Here is a 24,664-nt window from a genome sequence, read left to right on the forward strand (position 1 = left end):
GCGTAATAATAATTACTTTTATTTACAATATAAATGGTTTTATTTACTTATTTATTAATAATTATTATTTATAATCAGTGCTGTATGATCAAAAATATCTATCGTGAAACGTATCAGCTATGTATATAACTAAAATCGGCCTTCTAAATCAGGTCTTACTTGAATGCATTCGTAAGCAATGTTTAAATTGTTCGATGACGATTTTTTTTTATCGTCTTTCAATAATTTACCTACCAATCTACAATTGGGACAAGGAAACGTTTCCTCTAACGTTGGCACACAACTGGAATGAAAACAATGCCCGCATTGCCACACTATACAGTCCGTATCTTTCTGCGAATATAACGATTTTCGACATAATGTACACAAATCCGAACTTACTGCTATAGGTTTTCGACTAATTGACAGCGACTTTGCCAATCCTGAAAGAAAAAGATATTAATTCAAACTATTTAAACAGTAGGTAATCGCAAATGATGTCTAACATCTAACATCGGTAACGAGAAAAAAAGATCCCAATGTAAACTGGATGATAATACGTCGAGCTGCTCAACACCAAAGTTAGCAGATCGAACGGTTGACAGCTGTACCAACTATAGGTAGCATATATTGAATAGTACGCGCTTCCCCCTCCCTACATTCAAGAATTACTCCCATAGTATATACATACAAACAGAGCAGGAAGATGTTACACATCAAAAAGATAGTGCCACTCTTACCATGATGAATATCCTTACTCAAGAGTTTAAAAGTGGTCTGCAACATCTGCAAATCATGTCGACAATCAGCTAGCATTTCTCCCAAAATTCCCCGAACATCCCCGAAGCATACGTCTCGCACTAATTCCAAAAGTTGTGTCGGGGGAACATGGGGGGCGGCAAAGTGTAATAGTTGTCGTACGCTCATGCACTTCAAGCTGGTGGGATGTTTGAGTAGAGCCAACCAAAGTTCTTGGGCTTCGTTCAGGCTTAAATGTTCCGCTCCATGGACACAAAGCTGCACAGCAGCATTAGCCATTCCTTGTTGTAACATAAGGTCTAAAGCTTCCCTATAATTGCCACACTGCTCTAGCAAAAGAGCTGTCGCAGAATGTTTTTCGTACTTTTTTGTGATTTCAAGGGCAACTTCTGTAGGACACAATTTCAACTTGACAAAGTCGTCAACAAAATCGCTGTCCCTTTGACAGAGCACTTCTAAAAAATTTTTTGCTACTTCCGGTGGAAGCTTCACGTCTAAAAGAACCAATTCGTTTACGAATACATAGAATAAGTCAGTGTCACGCGATTCCAAAAACTGACATAAATATTCTACAATGTCTGTAAAATGTTCGACAACTATTTCTGCCGATTTCTTTGCATCAATCTTCACCAGGTCTGCGAAATTATCTATGAACTGTTTACGTATACACCTTTCGCTGTCTTCGTGATATTTTAATATGTAATTAAAAGCGTCGTCGTTTCGGTAACTATCTCTTAAATAACATTCTAAAATTTTTTCGTACTTTTTCTGTCTCTCATATAGAATTTCGGCAACTCTGAGACAATTACAGTTCAATGCTTTTTCCAGTTGTCCCTTGAAATCATCGGGAATTTTATTACTTTCTAAAAGATCGATCCACGCCTGCTGCCTATCGTAATGATCACGGACGCTTAAATCTTTCTCTAAAGTATTCATTAACGAATTTAAAACTTCGTTTAAAATTTCTCTGTCTAGTTTCAAATTATCTGATGCAATTAATCTTGAAACAAAACAAGCTAATTGTACTTTCTGACTTTTCTGAAATTAAAGATTAATTATTAAATTTTTTTTTGGTAGGTTTGCAGATAAAATTCACTCCAAAAAATTTTTTTACAACGTTACAGTAGGTTAGGCTAAGATTGAGTTAGTTACGTTAGTTTTTCCTCAAATTTTCTATCTTTCACCTGCACCTTGTGCGACCACACCCGTGCGCCCCCCCCCCCGTCAATCAGTTGTTTAATATTTTACAAAGTTATCATCACCCAACCCTCCGCTTTTCCGCCCCACCCCACGAACTTGTGTACCTTAAATTAAACTATTACCATCCTTTGAATTATTATATCAGTTGTGTTCTTTTTATGGGAATAATTCTAAAATAAATACTTTTATAACTTACATTAAACTCAGGCGGTGAAACTATTTCAATCATGATCTTTATCAGTCTTTGTCTCTGCAGCAGCCCCATTTCTCCCAAAAATTCCGGTTCTCTAAACGCTAATTCAACAACATTTAACCACTCTCTCGTATTGTATTTTAAAAGAACTCGTAAGTAAGGGTACGACTTTTCTCCTTCAGTTGGTGTTATAGAATGTACTGTTTCCAAACATCTTACTATGTCGTACTTAACTTTCGAAACGTTGTTTTCGGGAATTTTTCCATGAGGATATCCTAGTCCGGTCAGACACGATGAAACATAGACAAGCATTACGTTACCTAACTTATGATTATCAGGTGTCAAATCTTGGAGGAATTCGGTCAACGGACTTACGTAGTCCTCCAAAACTTTCGTATTGATGTGTATCCACGCTTTGTACAGCTTTTTAGTACGACATATCTTTAATACCTGATGCAAGTCCAAGCAACTCAAATCTACGGCCAATAAAATATTTTCGAGAGTTTCGGTGTTATTTTTTTCTTCGTGATAGTTGACCAAAGCTTGTGCCACGGTGGGATTAAGAAAATACAGGGTACCATTTACTATATGGTCAGTTATTAATATATAGAACCAATCCAAAATGAAAGGCTCTTTAGCTACTGCTTCCCATAAATCATTACAAAGAAGATCACTATAATTTAAAACAATAATGTACGTTTTGTTACTTTTAGATTAATTTAGAAAATAACTTACATTTTGTTCAATTTCACGCAGCAATTGACAGCAGCAGTTAAATTATCCCTTTCGATCCCATAACAGCTAAGACTTACTAAATATTTTTCTAGTAATTTACCGATGTTATTATTCTTATTATATTTGCCTTCTTCAGCGGCTAAATTAAGCGCTTCCGTCCATCTGCCCTGTTCGCTGAGAAAAGCCAATCTTTCAGGCCAAGATCGTAATTTTACAAGGTGGACTTCTTTGGTTCCTAGTATTAAAAGCTGATCACCACGACTAGAAAAGCTATTATAGCACGCTCTCTCGCCAGCTAACGCAAATGCTTCGCTAACACCACCCCCAAGGGCCAACGCTTTAAAATGCGCCGAACCATAAACTAGTCCTACAATAATCACGACTACATAAGGGCCAGTATAATTTACCTAGTGTAATCTAAAATCTGTGTCTAAAAGATATAGCGCGCGGAAAAACGTTATAAAAGTAACTTTAACTATTAAATATTGTATTACCTGCGTTGTCCAATTCCAAAATTTCAATTTCCCGTTGGGTCCGAACTTCCGTAAGATGAAGATTTTCGGTTGTATCTAACATCGCCAGATGTCTTGTACCAAACCAGTGTAAGGCGCAAAGTGTATAAGGCACTTGAACACTGCGTAAAGGGAATAAATTGATCTTACTCGAATCTACAGGCGACATTACTACACGAGTATAATTTAATTCGGTACCACGTCCCCACGCTAAAACAGGTTGCATGGTACGACCGACTGGTACCATACGCCACGCTAAAAGTGGGAGATACGTTGGGCTTCTGGGTAACATTTGAGTAAATAGCACTCTCAGACGAGGCTTTATTGTTATAACTATCACCTAAAAACATCACCTTTCAAATCTTTGAATAAGAGTTGTGACGTCCAAAGGACATATATAAAAAGAAAAGAATTATTGAATTGAAATTCCTCAAACAAAGCATCTTGCTTTAATAATTTACCTTAGAAAGGGTGGCAATTGCAACAATGACAAACTGTCCCAGTGGATGGAAATCAAGTGGTTCCACAAAAGGCTCAAAAACACAGACTTCCCCTCGTGCACCAGAAAATAAACATTTTGAATTCCACGTTCGTTTTCCAAGGCGCCTACTGAATGATAAGGAAAATATACAACCAGCTGAATCACCACATAAGGCCAAATTATTGCTGACTGTAAAGCGCAAATGCAATACTGCTGATTGTGGGGCATGGGCATCTGGTAAACGCCGAATAACGTCTCCAGTGCCACAATCTACCATAAAAACATATCCTCTCTCAAAACTAAATCAATAATTTTATCAATTAGAAAATTTAGTATACAGTTCAAATGTTTCAGTTTCAAATAAAGGATGTTAAAATAGTCCCACATACCCGACTAATATTCTTGTTGAATCTACATTAAATGCTAAGGATGATATTGCCCCTTGGTCGACTGTTTGAGAATCATGGCAACACCAACATAATTTCTGATCTGAATCAAAAGCTAGAAGATATCCATGTGATGTGCCTACTGCAACTGTTTTACTGCTATTGCTTATTACTGTCGGTGATCCAGCACCAACCTTTTCCTACAATATATGTCTTCTAATGATGAAATTTACAAAGAACTAGACAGAAGGGTTTGTAACCTTAGCTGACACAAGCTGAGCAGATATCCCTTGTAAAATTCCATGATACAGTAAAGACTTAAACTTTTGGAAATGTGAGGAACTTTGAACTGAATGTAAAGAAGTTGTATCACTGCCTTCTTCAGATTCTAATTCCCATAAAATGCTCTCTAAGGAAAGGGGTGCAGAAGGAGGTATATCATATTCGATATCATTTAGCTAAAAATTAACAAATCAGGGAATGTTGTACCTAATATCTATAACTAACCTCGTGAATATCTAATGAAGATTCATCAGAATCTTCCACAATAAGAGAATCCATAATATAATTAGTTCTTATTTTTAATTATAACAAAACATAATTTTGAGGTTAAGAATAGAAACTTGACCCGCAACACATTAAACAATTACCGGATCATACTTAAACTGCAGCATCACAAGTACATTATTCCTTTTCGCCTACATCACTGAAAAACTCTAACTTTATTTTCAGTACTCATCGTTGCGAATAAAAAGAAACTTAGGTTTGACGTTTTCCATTATCAAAAATATAACCCCTAATAAAACCACAGAATAAAACTAAACTTCAAATGGTCCAGTGTGCAACTGGTTAAAGACATTCAAAACTAAAATCCCTGTAGCAATTTCAAAACGAATTAATTAAAATTATATTAGATTAGTTATCATTCTATTTGAATTAATTTAATAATTAACCAAACTTTAAATAGAAAAAACTTTTATGGCGATACTTGTTCAAATTTAAGAATGATATAAATATTTTTAAATTCTATTTCAATTTTACATACTGGCAATATTACTCTCGAAATTCACTTCCTTGACATTTGGCAATAAGTTTCTATGATAAGTTTGACGTTTCATGTTTATCATGTCGAATTGATAAGAAACATTGTTGTGTTGTAAATTAAATTTTGTGTTTTTTTGTTTGTAATATAAATATAAAACATGATGCAGCATCAATATTGGGTTACAAAAAAGACTGTTCAAAGGAAATTAGGAAGCAAAGAGGATGACTGCATAATTTCTTCTGATGCTGAGTTGGACGCAAAATTAGAACTGTTCAGATCTATTTCTGATACTTGCATTCAGTTACAGCGAATTATAGATTCATACCAAGAAAGGTTATGCTATTTAGCTCAAGAAGAGAATGCTTTGGGCAGATATTTAAAAGAATGTGGTAAAAATGAAAAAAATTCAAGTGCTGCTCAACTTTTGTCAGTGGCTGGTAAAGCTTTGGCATATACTGGCCATCAATTGTTAACCGTTAGACCTCCCCTAGTACGACTACATCATGATGTAGAGACATTTAGAGCAAGGGCTATATTAGACACAAGAGCAACTGTAACAGAAATGGAGAAAGTTCGCACTGAATACAGGGGTGCATTAAGTTGGATGAAGTCTGTCTCTAATGAGTTAGATCCGGACACAGGTCGCGGATTAGAACGTTTCAGAAAAGCCCAGTCTTATGTTAAAATGTCTAAAACAAAATTTGACCGTTACATGCTGGCATGCTTACAAAAAGTTGATTTATTAGCAGCTGCTAGGTGCAATATGTTTTCTCATGCGTTGGTATCCTATCAGAATGCAATTTCGATATTTTCAGCTAAATCATCAGAAACTTTGATGCATGCAGTTAAAAAATTAAATGATGTAGAGCCCTTTGAATTTTGTGCTGTGTCAGAATTAGCAGGAAGTGTAGAAGACGAAAAAGAGAATAAGGATAAAAACTCATTTTTCAACTCAGAATACAAAGATGCTGTTCCAAACAATAAGGATCAAGAAAACAAAACGAAAGATTCTAAGTGAGTGTTCCTCATTAGAATATATAGTATAACTATAAAATTTATTTAATTTCAGAAAAGAACTACCAACCACAGATTTACTTGGTGAAAACTTCTCCATCCCTCCAGTAATCCCTGACACAAATGCTATTGAAGGTAGCAAACAGTCTGATTCAACACTCAGTTCTGAACTTTTGAGTTTAAACTGGCCATCTGAAAATGACCTTCTAGGAGACTTTATGCCTTCTAAATTTCTCCAAGAGGGAACATTTAACTTTGATACTCTTAGCCAAAAAAGTGAAGAACCAACACCCAGTGCAATCAAGGATGATACAAAAAAATCCAACGATTTAAAGTCTCAAATGTCCTGGCTCAGTTTATTCAAAGAACTGGACCCTCTTGCAAATCAGGACATTGAATCAGGAGATAGAGCTTGAATAAGTTCTTTATTTATTTATTTATTTCGAGGAAAAGTGCTTTTTGTTACCAAAGAACATTATCAGTATTTATAATCCAAAGCTTTTGGTGTATTTTATGTTGGAAATACAATAACTATTCTACATTCCAATTATTGCCAAAGATTTATAAAGACATGTTTTTTTTTGTGTGTTATGTTCCTGTCTATTATTTATATACTTACACAAACTATAAATAAGTATTTATCTAAGATCTGTTAATTTGTAAGAAATTTTATGAATAAAACTTATTAGCCTCAAGTAATAATATTTGGTCTTTTATTTTTCGCAAACAAACCAATAATCAAGCTTTGAAAAATGCTTTATATGTGAAAAAGTGTTAAATGAGTACTTTCAGGCGTTATTTTACTAAAATTAAGATAGTTTAAAAATACAAAAGCGCTCGTAAATTTACTGGGATATTAAAAGTGATTATTAAAATTTGAGAAATGATATTTACGTAAAAATGTACGTAAACTCATGGTACCAACGGTTTTCGAGTGTGGTGCCAAATTGATACTTTTCGGCATTCTTTTGTTAAAATATAAGATAGTTTGAAAATACAAAAGCGCTCTTAAGATTTGAGAAGTGAAACTTATGTAAAAAAGTATGTACAATCTCATGGTACCAACGGTTTTCGAGTGCGGTACCAAATTGGTACTTTTGGGCATTATTTTACTAAAATATATAAGAAATACAGTTTTATCATACAAAAGCGCTCGTCAGATAATTGTGACATTGAAGGTATTTTTTAAGATTTAAGAAGTATACTTATGTAAAAAAGTATGTACAATCTCATAGTATTAACGGTTTTCGAGTGCGTCGCCAAATTGGTACTTCCCAGCATTATTTTGCTAAAATATGTAAGATAGTTTAAAAATACAAAAGCTGGACGACAGAAGGTGTTTATTAAGATTTGAGGATTGACACCTTTGTAAAAAAGTACTTAAAATCTCACGGTACTAACGGTTTTCGAGAACGGTGCTAAATTAGTACTTTCCGGCATTATTTTGCTAATATATATGTGATAGTTTAGAAATACAAAAGCGCTCGTGGAATTATTAAATGATTGAAGGTGTTTATTAGGATTTGAGAAATTATGTTCATGTTTACCAACGGTTTTCGGGTGCGGTGCCAAATTGATACTTTCCAGCATTATTTTGCTAAAATATATGAGATAGCTTAAAAGTTCAAAAGCGCTCGTGGAATTATTAAATGATTGAAGGTGTTTATTAGGATTTGAGAAATGATATTTATGTAAAAAAGTATGTACAATCTCATGGTACCAACGGTTTTCAGGTGCGGAGCCAAATTGGTACATATAAAAGCGCTCGTAAGATTATTGGGTGGTTGAAGGCATTTATTAAGATTTGAGAAGTGATACTAATGTAAATAAGCACATGCAATCTCATGGTACCAACGGTTTTCGAGTGCGGTGTCAAATTGGTACTTTCCGGTATTATTTTACTAAGATGAAGATAGTTTAAACATAAAAAAGCTCGTCGTAAGATTATTGGGATATTGAAGATGATTATTAAGATATGAGAAGTGATACTTATGTAAAAAAGTACGTAGAATCTCATGGTATTAACGGTTTTCAAGTGTAGTATCAAATTAGATACTTTTATATTTTCCTTAAAATATGGTATATTAAATAGTACAAACATACAAAAAAAAGGTATTTACTAACCCTCAGATGAATTCACATATTTACGCTATCTCTTTCACTCCACGCACGGTTTCAACCCTTTCGTTTATTGACTTTATTTTTAAAATTATATAAACTAAGATGAAACGTATTGACTAATTTCTCTGTTTAGATTTCCCGCGTCGCATTCATACGTTTCTTACGTTTTTAATTTCTGAAAGTTACAAATATTTAAATTATGGCACAACTTTAATCATGGATTGCTTGTATTAAAAAAAGAAGAAATATTAGTAAGAATTCTACCGAAGTTCATTTGTACATCGATTATGTAGTCAACAAAAGGTAAATTTCAGAACAATAGTTTAGGAATAAGAAATAATAGAAGAAGGATGTAACCAAGGTTACAATAATTTCGATTTCGCTTTTTATAATTACAAAGTTTTAATGTTGACAGTTTCACATTTGATACATCTGAGGAAAATTAAATAAAATCGAAAAAACTTTTCTAAGCTATGGCAGAAGAAGATAAACATCTAGATCCACCTGAAATGTCAGTATTATCGACTATAGGAGGTAAGAAATAACCTAATACCTATATTGGCTAATTTTACAAAATATACACTACTACTAAAAATGACAATTTGTTTATACTTCGTAAACTTTTTACTGTCTGCCATTTTCACATATCGAAAAAAAAATTACAAGTTCGACGTTCAGCTATCTGCAGACGGTTTCCGGTGATACCAAAAATCTGTCCTGCTTGAATCAAATTGATCGAAAATTTTTTCCTTATTAAGTTTAAACGAGTTGTAAGCGATAGGGAGCTACGTTTTACCTAAATCCGTACCGTAGAGGTTTAGGCCATTGCTTGGCATTCGAGAGGACGTCGGTTCAAGTCCGGGTCCGTCTGCCTTGGTCCAAATTTTTCTGTGGTTTCCTTGGATCACTTAGGTAAAATCTAGGGCAGTAATTTTCCACAGATAATATTTCATTATCTTCTGTCTTCATTTCGTCCTCCTCTCTTTCTTACCCGAACCACCACCCACCCATTCCTACGATTCCTGAAATGATGCTGAAGAGGGCCTTCTGCCCTACTTTCCGGCGTAGTCCGAAGGGACTGCCCGCCCACTAGGATTAGTGGCTGGTGGGAATGAAACACCCAAAAGTTTTTTTTTTTTTAAACCTAAACTTCTGACGCCCAAGAAGGTTGACGACGCAATGTCATGCTTTAAATTGTGTCATTTTCACCCAGTTTATAATGTATCTTCAATACACCGCCCTCGGAGAAAATTGTATACATTTTTAATTGGCTTTTTTGTATTATCTTATTTTTTTAGCTACAGTTGGTTTAACCTTAGTTATCGTTTGTCTCTGTTGTGGTCCATCACGAAGATGAAATGGAAGCAAACGACATAGGAAACTTTGTTATTTTTTTGAAATGGAATAGCCGAATTATACGAATTTGTAAGGTCTACTTTCCTGCAGTCAATAAAAATAAATTATCACGAATTGTTACTGGTTAATGGTCGAAGAAGTAAAATGTTTGTCAGCTTAAGTGCTTCTGTAAGATAAAAGTGTATATTCAAGTCCTTCATATGTTCACTAAAAATATGTTGTGTGTCCCAGTTAGTCCGACAATAAAAATAGACCTTATTTTAAAAATCGTTGACTACATATCATTACAATCCGCAATCTTGTTACGTAGAACTAGTCCAAATTGAAAAATGAAGGAATTTTGTATATTTTTAGAAGCAACTCGAAAGATATAAACATCTTAAATAAATGGATTGTTTGATGGGAAGAGTTAATAAATTAAAACTTCACAACGGGCTATCTTAAGACATACTTGTTACAGTTATAAACTGACATTTAGATACCTGTATCTACATATTCACAGTGTTAACGATTTCTAATTGCATTAATTGTACCGATTTTTATTGAATACGGATCCAATAAAGTATTGATGTAGGTAATAAAAAAAATCGACTGAAAAATACATTAATTTTTTTGAAATAATTCGAAAATTATTAACTATGCATTTTAAATTCCATACGTAATAGAAACATTTACTCTAAACAAATACAAGAACTAAGGAGTTAGCCATAAATAACGTGAAGCGACGTACATTGGGCAAACAGATAGATGATTAAACAAGAAATCTGATGAACATAAAATCATCATCATCATAAGGTCGTCAGTCCTAAGACTGGTTGGACACGTACCTCCACTCTTTCCTATCCTGAGCTAAACTTCGCATTTCCCTAAAACTAGAACAGCCCACATGCTTTGCGAACAGTAATCTAATCTAGGTCTACCTCTACCCCTCCTAACTCCTGTTTCTGCCTCTAATATGTCTCTGACTAGACCTTCATGCCTGAGAAGGTGTCCTACCAACCTATCTCGCCTATTTTTTATTGACATCCATAGAGTCCTCTGTTCTCCTATTCTTTTCAATACCTCTTCATTTCTAACCTTTTCTACCCACGATATCCTCATCATCCGCCTATAACACCACATTTCGAACGCTTCTAACTTTTTCTTTTCCGCCGCGCCCACTGTCTATGTTTCGCACCCGTACAACGCCGTGCTCCAAACATACACCTTTAACAACCTTTTTCGAATTTCTAAATTAACCGTTCGCGAGCATAGAAGTGACTTCTTTTTATTAAAGGCGACACGACCCTGCGCTATCCTCTGCTTTATATCCCTACTTCTCCTTCCATCCTGACTTATCTGACTTCCTAGGTATCTAAAATCAGCCACTTCTTCTAATTCTTCGTCTCCTATCTTTATATTCGCTCTTTCCCTACTTTTTCTTCCCTTGCATACCAGTATTTTAGTTTTACTTTTATTTATTTTCATACAGTACTGATCTGTTAGTACCGCTTCCATTTTATTTAAAGCTATCTCTAGGTCCTTCTTGCTAGATGCTAATACTGCTATATAAAATATCCACAAAATTTCCCATACAAAAGAAAATGCACTGACATCTCTGTACACCGTACAACTCCATATTAAACCGAAAGGGAAAAACGTTTGGACATATTAGATCAACATTAAACCAAAAAAAAAATTACCCTAAATCTGTTTTTTCACGTTTCCCAATAGTTTTTTTACTGCAAAATACTAACAATTGGCTATTTCGAAAACATCTGAATTTTAGTTGGATTCAGCTATAGTTTACGAAGTGAGGGTAGGTTTTTCGCGAAATTCAATTGCTAGCAGTCTTCTCTATGTTGGTATAAAATTCAATCACGGCAACAAAACAAGGCGCATACGTATATTAACAGCGCAAACTTTGACGCTATTTAGCACACTAACGTACGTTAGGAAGTATTTGTGTAGATTGTTTCGAAAAGTTCTATTTTGCATGAAATTACCTTGCTACACCGCCGCGTTTCACCACTGCAGCGGTAGTTCTGTTCTAATGACGCGCGTTCAAAACAAAACTGTACCTACCTACCTAAAAAATAAATAAACGAGAAACAATCAAATGTTACGTATGTGTATAATTTGTAAATGTTCTGGTGTGTCAGTGGGTGAATTTTTTCAAAATGGTTGTTACTAAATTGGGAACAATAAATCGACCGACAGTCAGAAAGGTAGGCACATACTTATCAAGTCTATTGTAGGTATTTAATTATCATGGTATAATGATATAAACATTAAAAACTTTAAGTTGGTAATTCGCTAATGTTTTTTTTTTACGATAATTACAGATGGGATGTTTGCAATTAAATACTTTTTCTACTGTTTTCCGAATTTACTAATTAAATATTTAAATGTTTGGTGTGTATTTTTATAGCATGTGAAATGACTCAACTAGCTAACTAACAGCTGCTCCAACAATGCAGGGATTATTATGCGTTAGAGCTAATAATAAAGAAAGGATGAATGAAGAAAGCCAAAAATTATTTTAAAGTTTTCTCGAAATAGTTCTAAAAATATATGTGGTGCAATAAAAATTCTGAAAAAGTATTTGTAATGCACTTAATCATATTTTTGTAATATTTTAACGTAAAATTGTAGGTAGTTAGTCTTACGATAAGTCACAACTCTGTGATACGTTTTCAGTCTTTATTATAACTCATTTATTGGGATTTTCTTAATTTTTAGAAAATTTTCAGCATTATTTTTTGCAAAGTTGACCCGTCCCCCCTTCGTCACCCTAAGTCACACTTTCAGCGAGCCCCTAACAAATATTACGCCACAATAGCTAGCCCCTCCCGTGAAAGATTCCTTAGCTACCCTCCCTTTTGTCATATCTCGTCATGCTAAGCAATACTCCTCCCATCTCCCTTATTTACGAACGTATTTTATTAACGACCCCTTACAATTTTGCGATCCATTTACAAAATAAAACCCAATTTTTGTAATATACGTTTGCCGCTTCACATTATTTTTTGCCTACTCCAAAACTGAAAACAGGATCTTTTGATGGAAATGAGGGTTGATTTACGAGGGTAATTATTCGTTATAAAAAGCTCTTCTGCGACCTATTAAGCTCGATTCCCTTTTAAAAAGCGAAGCAGCCAAATAACGTGAAAATGTTCTTTCGCAACAAATGTGTGAAAATCGAAAGCTAATGAGCTTTTCAAGTTAAATTAACCGTTCTCGAAAATGCACGCTTATAACGGTTAGTACCAGGCGCCAAAAGATAGAAACTTGGTAGGTTCTCACAAAACGTTTTGCCACAATAACTGCTATAATCTGAGTTTATAACGTAGTTCTCACAATATCTGTAAATTATTAAACGGTATTATAAAAACTGAATAAAAAAGAGCAATAATTTTGTATAATGACTGCACGAACCGCTAAACTTGTAAGTGTAGATCGACCTGTATGTAATCTGTTTATTTTTAAATAACCTTAGCATGTACCAATTTTATATATACTGGTGATTCACTAGCGAGTCACTGTGCTCTGTTTTTGCTACATTTGAACAAATGATGAAAAATGATATATCAAATATATCAATAATTTGGGGTAAATATCATGATCATAGGGTTATAAGTCCAGTTGGACACGCACTACCACTATTTCTTATCCTGGCTAATCTTTGCATTTCCTTAAAACGAGAACATCCAACATCCTTAACTATTTCTGAACTACTCCTCTTAACTCCTGCTTCTGCTTCTAATATGTCTTTAACTAGCCCCTTCTTCTATTCTTTCTAATTCTTCTTCATTTCTAACCTTCTCTACCCACGGTATCCTCATCATTCGCCTGTAACACCACATTTCGAACGCTTCTAGCCTTTTCTTTTCCGCCGCGCCCACGGTCCATGTAGAATAAAAATAGAAAATGGAAACAGTATTGAAAGAAAAGCATAGATTGAAAATATAGGGTTGTCCGGAAAGTCATTTCGTTTTTTCCCGACAGAGAATTTAATTGTATTCTTTTGCACCCAACTTCACATTTAAGCCGTATAATTTTTAAATTGCTTTGAGAGCTCATATAGCAAGGCTTGCGTGTGAAAAATTCCAATTAATTCTACGCAGTAGTTTTTGGTTGGTGCCCTTTTTAATATGGAGAGCGATAAGCAGCATTTTCGACATATCTTACTGTTTTACTACAGAAAGGGTAAAAATGCTGTTCAAGCCAGAAAGAAATTGACTGATGTGTATGGAGAAGGTNCCATTTGAAAACTCAAAATACGTTATTTTGTAGTCTTAACATCATAATATCCTATAAACAGAAGGTGGTATAATAAGTAATATTAAAAAATATCCATGGTACACAACGTTGAATGTACTCAATAAATATTTATGCGTAATAAACATTTATTTGTATTTATATTTATATCAGGACCTTATGGTAACCACAAAATTTAGACACATTGTTTATCAATATTTCACGGGTAGATCCGATAATAATAATCGGCTACAGTTGGTTGATAACCGACAGACAGTGCTTATGTCATAAACGTTTATCCAGTGATAAGAAGAAATGATTAATAACGTGGACATTTTCGAGAGGTTTAATTATTATTAACCTTTGTATTTAATTCATTATAGCTGTATTAGAATTTACCTGATATTTTGCAATAATAGTTTAAAAAAAAAATTCTTCGTTTTCGTTAAAATTAACAAATGCCATATCTCACACTCTGGTTATTACCATTAATCGTTATATTAACTTATTAATAGCAATAATTATTGTTGCACAGATACGGTAGATTATAACGCTGTTTGTTGAATAGGTTCTAATGTTTTAGCCGCATTTTCAACCCTCTTCAACAAGACTAGTCACGTCTCGCATCGCAGAACTTCCCTCATTACGTTATGGTACTATTGGTTCCAGCAAAGAGGTGTTAGGACCTCTGAGGGTGCAAGACACATGTAATTTTGAAGACAAGAAGAAGTCTCAATCGTCGCGAAAAATAAATACTGCATCATCAGGTAAACCAGTAAGTATCATGTTCATCATCTTTTTATAATCATTATATGAATCGTTAAGAAGATTAATCATTATCGAGGTATTATCTTTGGTAATAATATAAACTTTAAGTTCATTGTTCGTGAATAGTTTATTTTTACGAAAATTACAAATAACAGGTGTGCAGTTTAGCTTGGTGTGTATAAATTGTTAATTTAAAAATTCGAAAAAAGTTTCCGTAGGTACGTGGACAGTAGGGAGTCGGAATAGAGAATACTAAAAGCGTTCTAGTTCTAGTTTAGATCGAAATGCGAAGATTGACTAAAGATAGAAAAGAGTAGATGTTCATGTTCAAACAGTCTTGTGTAATTTTTTTAAATGATACTATAATTAATCAACCGTTTAAGGAGCTTCACCACCCTACAGTGTCCAGGTTAGGCACTTGATATTGAAAGTTAATTTCTGTTTATTATTCCAACATAATGAATGACGTATTTTGATATTTACTAATTAATTCACTCGCTTACTTATTAAGACAACAGGACACACTTCATTGTTCTAGAATGTAAGCATCAAGAAAAAGCTCCAATAAAAGGAAAAATTGGAAATTCTATAATTTTATGTGGAACTTTTACGCTGCGACCTTAATTTCTCGATTTTATTATTATCATTCATTGCAATTAATTCATTCGCTCACTTAGTACGACTTATAGGATACATTTTAATGCTCTGGGACAGGGATGGCGAACCAATGGCATGGGTGCCATTAGTGGCACCCAATACAATATTTTGGGCACGTCACTAATATTTCTGTGATTCATTATTTAATCAAGGAATCTTCAGCGAGATTTTCTCAGTTCACAGAATTATCAGAAATACTCAAGTATACTGTGTACCCTGATGTGACGTCATTTGATAAACTGAATTTGTCCCAATTCGATCGGTTGGAAATTGAAGAATTTGAAATGCAGCTGATTGATTTCCAGTGTTTTGAGTTGATATTATTTATTAGATATTATTATTTTTCCAATAATTACAGAAACCAAATTATCTCATGGCACGTCTATGACCTGATTAATATTCTCTTTATAAAAATGACACGTCAATACGTAAAGGTTCGCCATCCCTGCTCTAGGATGTTGACATTAAGAAGCTCAATGCACAAATAAAGCAAAAAAATTGAAATTCTGTGATTCTATGCAGATCTAAATCTTTCGATTATTCATTGATATCGTGATAACTTTATCGAGTTTCTCACTGTTGATGACACAATGAAAATGGAAAATTAAATAAATCAATTAATATACAAAGATTTTCCATCAGAAATGTCAAAAAAGGAGTGAGTTTTTTCTGTAGGCACTATTACTAAAAATAAGAAATTCATTGTTGTAAGTACTCTATTTTCAACATCAATTTATTTAATTAAAAATAAGGCACACTTTTTTATATATAAGATACATGGGTAACATACTACCTCTTTGTTATGGAAAACTGTTAAATTAGAATTAGATTGGACATTATTGTTTGCGCCCGTTTAACAGCTAACGAGATATTAGGTTAGNTCGAGGTCTCAAATCAAAGCTCTCATTATTATCTACACAAGTACAGGTGCGTTTTTTTTAAAAAATGTTTTATTTAAAAAAAAACTTAAAACTTATTAAATAAATTCCATACACATAGAATGAGTTAGAATCTGCGCTTCGGGCAAATGATATTTTATGGTGTTTTTAAGAAAAGTACGAAGCCCGATTTTTGTTAGATGTTAAACAAATAGAAATACTTATTTTGATTTTTTTAGTAAATTGCATGACCTAGAAAAATTAAGATAGGCAACCAATGTTGTTCGGATTAGGGTGATTTATTAGGCGCCATTAAGCAACCACTACCTTTTATTTTATTATACTTGTGTATAGAAATAACTGTATATATTGTGAATTTTGTGCAGTTATCCCATTTGAAAACTCAAAATACGTTATTTTGTAGTCTTAACATCATAATATCCTATAAACAGAAGGTGGTATAATAAGTAATATTAAAAAATATCCATGGTACACAACGTTGAATGTACTCAATAAATATTTATGCGTAATAAACATTTATTTGTATTTATATTTATATCAGGACCTTATGGTAACCACAAAATTTAGACACATTGTTTATCAATATTTCACGGGTAGATCCGATAATAATAATCGGCTACAGTTGGTTGATAACCGACAGACAGTGCTTATGTCATAAACGTTTATCCAGTGATAAGAAGAAATGATTAATAACGTGGACATTTTCGAGAGGTTTAATTATTATTAACCTTTGTATTTAATTCATTATAGCTGTATTAGAATTTACCTGATATTTTGCAATAATAGTTTAAAAAAAAAATTCTTCGTTTTCGTTAAAATTAACAAATGCCATATCTCACACTCTGGTTATTACCATTAATCGTTATATTAACTTATTAATAGCAATAATTATTGTTGCACAGATACGGTAGATTATAACGCTGTTTGTTGAATAGGTTCTAATGTTTTAGCCGCATTTTCAACCCTCTTCAACAAGACTAGTCACGTCTCGCATCGCAGAACTTCCCTCATTACGTTATGGTACTATTGGTTCCAGCAAAGAGGTGTTAGGACCTCTGAGGGTGCAAGACACATGTAATTTTGAAGACAAGAAGAAGTCTCAATCGTCGCGAAAAATAAATACTGCATCATCAGGTAAACCAGTAAGTATCATGTTCACCATCTTTTTATAATCATTATATGAATCGTTAAGAAGATTAATCATTATCGAGGTATTATCTTTGGTAATAATATAAACTTTAAGTTCATTGTTCGTGAATAGTTTATTTTTACGAAAATTACAAATAACAGGTGTGCAGTTTAGCTTGGTGTGTATTTTTATATTAGATAAGTTATTTTAGTTTTTACGAAATAGTTTAAAAAAAAATATCTTTTATTTTAAAGTAAAACTTTGGTAGATCTTTGAATGGTTCTTTTTCATTGTTGAGTGTGTGTAAACAGAGTAATTAATAAATCACATTTCATACACATATGCTCCCTTGTGACACCAATACATGGTGGAAGGTGGCTGGAAATTAAAGTTAACAAGGGCATTTGAAATCTATTTTTTATGATCTCTTTAATAATAAGGCTCGTGTGGGCATATAAATGATAAATTCTGTAACCAGTGACGCAGATACACGAGTATATGTTTAGGTATTGTATGCACTATTTTTGGTTCATCTAATTAAATGAAAGAAGGCAGTCTCACCAACATACACCTTCGTTTTAGTTAAGCGTTAAATACTTACTGTTCGTTTCAAGAAGTTGGAGATATGCCCTTTCCCTTTATTAGGATGCGCCGGAGCATATTCCCAAATTCAATTATATTTGGCTGCGGAGCTCATTTCTACACCGATCATCGAGCGAGAACTAGACAAAAGTGTACAGTACCATTTGCAAAACTATTTAAACTGCCTCGATAAAATTTAAAAATTTGCTTTATTTAAAAGCACATTTAGCCAAAAATAATAACAAGTGAATTAACATAACGCTCTACACACCTACAAAGCTTTTGCTTTGTTTTCTATTGTTAATTTATATACATTTTTGTTTTAAGAAATTGCTAAACATTTTCGTCTAGTACTGTATAGTTCTAGCCGATGTTTTAAGACCGCCCATCGAGAGCTCTGCTCGTTCAAGCTCGTTTCAACTATTTCTGTCTTACTCACGCCTAGTGTGTATTCTTTCTATATTCGCGCAGATTTCTTCAAGGTCACAATTCTAACAAATTGAAATAGACTGTACTTACAAAGAGCAAATAACGTGGCTTTTTTCAATATCTTCTCATTTTTAACCCTTTCTATCCACGGTTTTTTCACCATTCACCCATGACACCAAATTTCAAACTTCCTTGTTGTTTTCCACCGTATCTACTGTTCACATTTTGTAACTATACAGAACCGAGCATCAAACATACACTTTTACTAAATATTTTTCTTCGAATTCTCAAAACACCCCGCTATAGATCCTTAGGGAAAAGATCCTTTGTTAAACTCTTTCACATTTTGTATTCTGGTAGTTCTCAACGTGTTAATCAAAAGTCTTAAAGGGCACTGAATCGTAAAAACTCATATGTATAAGATATGCTCCTTTGAAGTTGCATTCTTCTGTAAGGACTTAGAAGGTACAATTGCACCTCTATTATAGTAGGTACGTGGTATATTATGCATATGTTGTATAGGAATTATGGATTTGTCATGAGGCAGAAACAGGAGTTAGGAGGGGTAGAGGTAGACCTAGATTAGATTACTCTTCGCAAATAATTAAGGATGTGGACTGTTCTAGTTTTAGGGAAATGCAAAGTTTAGCTCAGGATAGGAAAGAGTGGAGGTACGTATCCAACCAGTCTTAGGACTGATGACCTTATGATGATGATGACTATAATGGGTACGATTGCACCTTGGAAGTCCTTACTAAAAACAATGCAACTTCGAAGGACAATATCTCAAACGTATAAGTTTTTACGACTTAGCTCCTTTTGAGACTTTCGATTAACACATTGAGAACTACACGAATCCAAAGTTTCAAAGAGTTTGACAAAGGGCTGTTTTTCGTAAGGATTTAGCGAAATCCTTTCTTTTTGTTAAAAACAACTGGATTCCACGCTGCTCATGAACTGAATTAAAATCATTAGCATCATTTGGTTGAACCGAAGGCTTGTTGAACACACTTCTTTCCTATCCGAAGTCAATTTTCGCATCTCCCTAAGACTTAGAGCATCTCGCATTCTTAACTACTTACGTATCTTTGACCCTGTTTATTCGTATTCCTGCTTCTTATATGTCTCTAATTAATCTTTCATGTCCCAGAAAATAAATGAGATCCTCAGAACCAGCGCAATATTGTAGCGCTATGAATTTTTGATAGATTTCAGAGTAAGGAGACCGTTGATGACAAAAAAATTGATGCGATTCCATTAGAGACAGTCCTTAAAAGAATCGCACAAAGAGGTACTTGAAAATATGTATAAAAAAACCAATGTGTGTGCACTATGTGCTCTATTTCTATACAAATTTCGCTTGAAGTTTTGAAATCTGCAAATTAGCCGTCAGTTTTTTGACTGATTTGACCAAATACTTCAATCTATGCATTACTTCCAAATCAAGACATTTTCAGTTCTTGTAACGAACTTCCTTTTAGCACGTTATGACGTTCAGGAGCTTTTCTTTACTTATTATTAGTTAGCCTTTCTTAATCCGTATTCACGATTAAAGCACTTCCTGTTTAATCGTAAGTATGTATATCTATTGGGATCCGTCAAATGGGCATACACCATCTGGTGGCAAAATTTATAACTCGAATGAGGGAAAAAATTACATAGGAACTGTGCACGCAAATTGTAAAATTGTTTATTAAATTAATAAAACACGTTAAAAAAGTAAAAATTTTTTTGATGATGGAGTCGACGAAATTTTCTTCTAAAGTTAAATCAAATAAAAAGTTAATATGTTCAGTCTTCTCCTACATTAACTACTTTCCAATAAAAACTAACCGTTTTATATATGTAAAAAATATATTCGGAAAATTAGAGAAAAAAGTAAACTAATAGAAGCTTGGATGAAAGCAGTAGGTATCAAAGAAGTGAATTCCGGAATAAAAATTTGTTCACGTCATTTTAATATACATGATTATATTTCAGCAAGTATTTACCATCAGCCATAACGTTAATATTTAAAACTAGAATCATACTAAAATTATAAAGTGAGAAATTATTTATTCCTGTGTAATTGATTTAACACAATTCTAATGATACGATATAAGTATTTTAAGGTTAAGAACCTACCTGCTGCAATACAACAAAGTTACAATAATGTGTTTGCAACGTTCTCTTAAATCGGCTTTTCACGTGCAAGTCATTTATATGGTATTGCTTAAATCACCCAGAATCACCTCACCAATTATATAACGTGAATCACTTTTTAAATCCGAAGTTTGTAAAAAGTAGGCTGTAAACCTGACGGAATTTGAAGGCTAGCTTCCGGATTTGTTATTTCCGAATTTTATAATGTGATTGGCATTAAAAACACGCTCACCTTCAACGAAATTTCCTTTCCGAGGCTTTGTGTCAGCCCAATCACATATTGTGTCAATACTTATCATTTTATCGTATTTTAAAAACTTGGAAATTGCACGGTACACTATAGGAACTACGATAAATTTTCCCTAATCCGCGCCATGTTTTTAGGCTCCTCCCATTTGACGGATACCAATACGCAGGTTCTTGATACGTTACATTGTAAATGTCCAAATATGAAAAACTTTTGCCGATATTGAATAACACACCTACATTAGAATTAAATTTAACATTAACGAAAGCACTTATTATGCTAATTTAGTGTTATCGTCACTCATAAAATAGGACGTTAAAGTTGGAATTTGCGAGCTACATACCCGTATAAATTAGTTATGTGCGTTATGGTAATAATGGGGAAGTAGCAATAACTCAATTTTAAATGTAATTTTAAAACGAATACTGTGTTCCACTATATTAATTTTATTGAGAACTTGACGAGTTTAAACCGCTTTAAAAACAGCCTTAAGATTTAGCTTATTGCATACAAACAGCAATACATAAAAACAACAAGTCAATTGTTTTAACAAATCTTTCAGTCTACGTCAATGAAATTAATAAGGAAATTGACTTTATTACCTATTAATAAATTAAAGTGTTTTCCTTAATGTTCAAATAGCAGATAACAAACAGACTTTTAATTGTTTTTTGACTTAAATTAAAACTTTGGGCGTCATCAAAATTATGCTTTTTAAACTTATTTGATACCTGGGCCACCACAAAAATACAATAAATACTAAAAACAGTTGTAATTAACTTTAAAAATACTTGAAAACTTTCCCTTAATATAAATAATTGAAATTTGATTATTATCGGTGACTATTAAGTAAAAAAAAAAAAATGATTTGGGAGCGATTAAAATTTCTTTTAGTAGGGTGTCTTCCATAGTTCAGCTCGCTGTTGGCTAGGGTTCTTTTTTTGTTTTGCAAAACGCTGTGAATTATTGTTAATTATGTTGATAACAAGATATTATTAAATGTGCTTTTTCAACACCTATTTGGAATATAAATGGATTTTCTGGAATATAGGATTACGTTAGTCCCTTTCACCCTAATAGTTCCAGCGCCCTAATTTTCCTCGGTCATGCAATCTAGAGCGCGGCAGTTTTAATAACCCAATCTAATCACGCCGGTCGTATCTTTCATCTAGTAGTTTGCTTGTAGCTAGTAGGATTGGGTCACCCAGGTTTGACGACCCTCCTAGAATTCAGCCATTTTTCTTTCCGCTCCCGTGCTCGAAATACGTTTTCTAATAAGGAACACGTCTGTTTACCATTCCAGCCACGCAGCGTCCGCTTCATCCTGCCACCGTCGTCGACGTCGTCATCGTCGTCGGCAGACAGTTGTGTCTCAATTGGAAAAGGCGACGCTCGCGACGCCGGGGACGCCACTGTAGTTCGAAACGACAGAAGGCAAACTTCCACCGACGACGCGCCGCGTTTCAAACGCAACAGATGCTCGTGCAACTTTGAGTTGTGTGGAAGTAGACGACGCTCGCTTTGCATCAATTGTTGCAACAGTGCCGCGGATAAATCTTCACCGAAACCACGAACGTTCGATGAATTGGTGTCTTGTTACAAACCAGCCGATACCAAGTGGCTTTTGAAAGAGCGCAACAGCGAAGAATTCCCGAAACTCAATTGGGACTCACCTGTGGTGTATTCGCGACCTCCTCGAACACGTGTTACTCCAATTCCGGTCAAAAGATCCAACTTTTTTAATACCGGCAGCAGTGGCGTTAAAAGCGCATCATTAACAACTGTTCCGGAGTGTAAAGGACTCGCTGCAAGGACTAGCAATTTTAATAGTTGTTCGAAATCAAAAAATTCATCCACTTCTTGCCTTAGTAATTCAATTTGCGGATCGCGGAATTATACTCGTTTTCCGAGCGATATTCCTGTAAATAGAAGTTGTCAGGGTGATACAAGGACTACTAAAAGGACTAAAAGCGGCCTAGAGGTTGTTAATACAGAAAGCAGATATATTACGAAACTCAGTGCTCCCGTTCTTGTGTCTGTATCACCAGCCGATGGTAGGAGGGTGCACCCTACAGGGTTTTATATAAGGGGAACGCTGTCACCAACCACGAGCGCGGGGGCGCCCGTGGCTGCGCCCCCGCCAGGGGGTCAAGCTTTACTACAAGCTGCCCGTGATGGAGACGACGATGCTCTACACGACATCCTCAAAAGGGCGGCTATGGTAGGCATACCGCCAGCTGAATTAAATGCACCCGATAATAGCGGAAGGGTAAGTTGTCAAAATGTATTCGCAATGTTTCGAAATTCTCTTTGCTTTAAAAAGTATCAATAGAACTATTGGTGGTAAAAATATTACATATATCATCCATAGATAATATTAAAACTATTTTTACCTCTTTATTATAAAATAACAATTGTGCTGTTTATATTTACTGTATTTAATTAATGTTTATAGATATATTATATCAATAAATTCCTTACTAAAATAATACTGTTTTATAATTATGAAGATTACGTAAGTATTCTGCTATTATAGAATCGAACGGTTATAGCTAATAGTAGGTAATAGTTAAATTTTTTATTACCTATAATTGAATACGTGCATCCCGCATTGTTCGTACCTGCATACAAATTTTAATTAGTTTTTTCTGAATTGGTTATAAAGGAATTTTGTTTTTATTCTATTAGTTCCGATGACAGAAAGCGCCTTTCGTGATAAGATAATATACCTATAGATACATACTTTCAAACTAATAAATCATTTTCAAATAGATGAAAAACAAAGCGCCTTCCGCTTTCATAATTATTTCAATGGTTGAAGGCAAGCAACAAGTTTAAAATTATTACGTCGAATATCTATATTCTATTTATTCATCAGGGTTCACAACATCAATTTGTCATCATTATCATCTTCATGTTCTTTGCGGCGAAGAAATTTGTGCGGTTGAGATAGCGAATGAGAGGATAGTCTAGAATTAATTAGTTAATTTTAAATTATAAATGTTTAAATTGGTTTTAAAATTCGATATTCAACCAGTACGGTAGTTGCTGATACCTACAACATTTTAATTTGCTTAATTAGTACGATCTTTGTAAATTTACATATTATAGACACAGTTAGGTATGTGATGCTTATATGTATATGCAGAAATTACGTAAAACGAAAGTTAAGTTCAAAAATAAATAGTTTTGTTTCCCTCTATCGCCGTATCTATCTAACACCTGTTTGATAGATAAAACAGTAAATTGTGGACACATTTTACATACTTATGTACTTGTAAATGTGTACGTAATTATGTACATATTTACAAATGGCTTCGTTTGTGAAGAAAGGAAGGTGGGTAGACAAATCTAGTTGGCAAGTTGGATTTAACAATGATGAAAATAAATAAAACACCTTACGGCGTAGTTCTCAGAAATTTCCACCTAAAGTAAATATTTTGTTTACTTATTACTTTTTTGTTGAGAATAAGGTCGTGGGGTAGTCATAACTGGAAAAGTGTTGGAAAATTGAATAATATTATATACATGATGTTTCTGAAATAAGTAGGAAGCTTTTGTAGGTATTAACTAGATGTAATAAACAATCTCATGGTGGGTAATGGGATCCGTCAAATGGGAGGAGCCTAAAAACATGGCGCCGATTAGGGAAAATTTATCGTAGTTCCTATAGTGTACCGTGCAATTTCCAAGTTTTTAAATTACGATAAAATGATAAGTATTGACACAATATGTGATTGGGCTGACACAAAGCCTCGGAAAGGAAATTTCGTTGAAGGTGAGCGTGTTTT

General features: G+C 33.9%; 3 protein-coding genes across 3 annotated transcripts in view; 2 read left to right on the forward strand and 1 right to left on the reverse strand.

The window, feature by feature from the left end:
* Window positions 1-42: 42 nt before the first annotated feature.
* LOC108732461 (vacuolar protein sorting-associated protein 8 homolog) lies at window positions 43-5,061 on the reverse strand. Its single transcript, XM_018463290.2, has 9 exons — window positions 4,753-5,061; window positions 4,506-4,703; window positions 4,249-4,445; window positions 3,840-4,158; window positions 3,361-3,718; window positions 2,867-3,233; window positions 2,135-2,804; window positions 720-1,776; window positions 43-422 (listed from the first exon to the last, which is right to left on the reverse strand). The coding sequence occupies exons 1-9, from the start codon at window positions 4,804-4,806 to the stop codon at window positions 130-132; spliced, it is 3,513 nt and encodes a 1,170-aa protein (XP_018318792.1). The 5' UTR covers window positions 4,807-5,061; the 3' UTR covers window positions 43-129.
* A 290-nt stretch (window positions 5,062-5,351) lies between these two features.
* LOC108732430 (islet cell autoantigen 1) lies at window positions 5,352-7,008 on the forward strand. The gene is made up of 2 exons (XM_018463221.2): window positions 5,352-6,304; window positions 6,360-7,008. The coding sequence occupies exons 1-2, from the start codon at window positions 5,448-5,450 to the stop codon at window positions 6,718-6,720; spliced, it is 1,218 nt and encodes a 405-aa protein (XP_018318723.1). The 5' UTR covers window positions 5,352-5,447; the 3' UTR covers window positions 6,721-7,008.
* Window positions 7,009-11,834: 4,826 nt separating this feature from the next.
* Window positions 11,835-24,664, forward strand: part of LOC108732463 — a 65,408-nt gene continuing 52,578 nt past the window's right edge. The window contains exons 1-5 of the mRNA XM_025981013.1: window positions 11,835-11,988; window positions 14,604-14,795; window positions 17,038-17,055; window positions 17,295-17,486; window positions 22,177-23,142. Of these exons, the coding sequence (XP_025836798.1) occupies window positions 11,941-11,988; window positions 14,604-14,795; window positions 17,038-17,055; window positions 17,295-17,486; window positions 22,177-23,142 (1,416 nt within the window). The 5' untranslated portion in view covers window positions 11,835-11,940. The remainder of the gene's footprint in view (window positions 11,989-14,603; window positions 14,796-17,037; window positions 17,056-17,294; window positions 17,487-22,176; window positions 23,143-24,664) is intronic.

Source organism: Agrilus planipennis, unplaced genomic scaffold (assembly GCF_000699045.2).
Source record: "Agrilus planipennis isolate EAB-ADULT unplaced genomic scaffold, Apla_2.0 scaffold10, whole genome shotgun sequence".
Taxonomy (NCBI): domain Eukaryota; kingdom Metazoa; phylum Arthropoda; class Insecta; order Coleoptera; family Buprestidae; genus Agrilus; species Agrilus planipennis.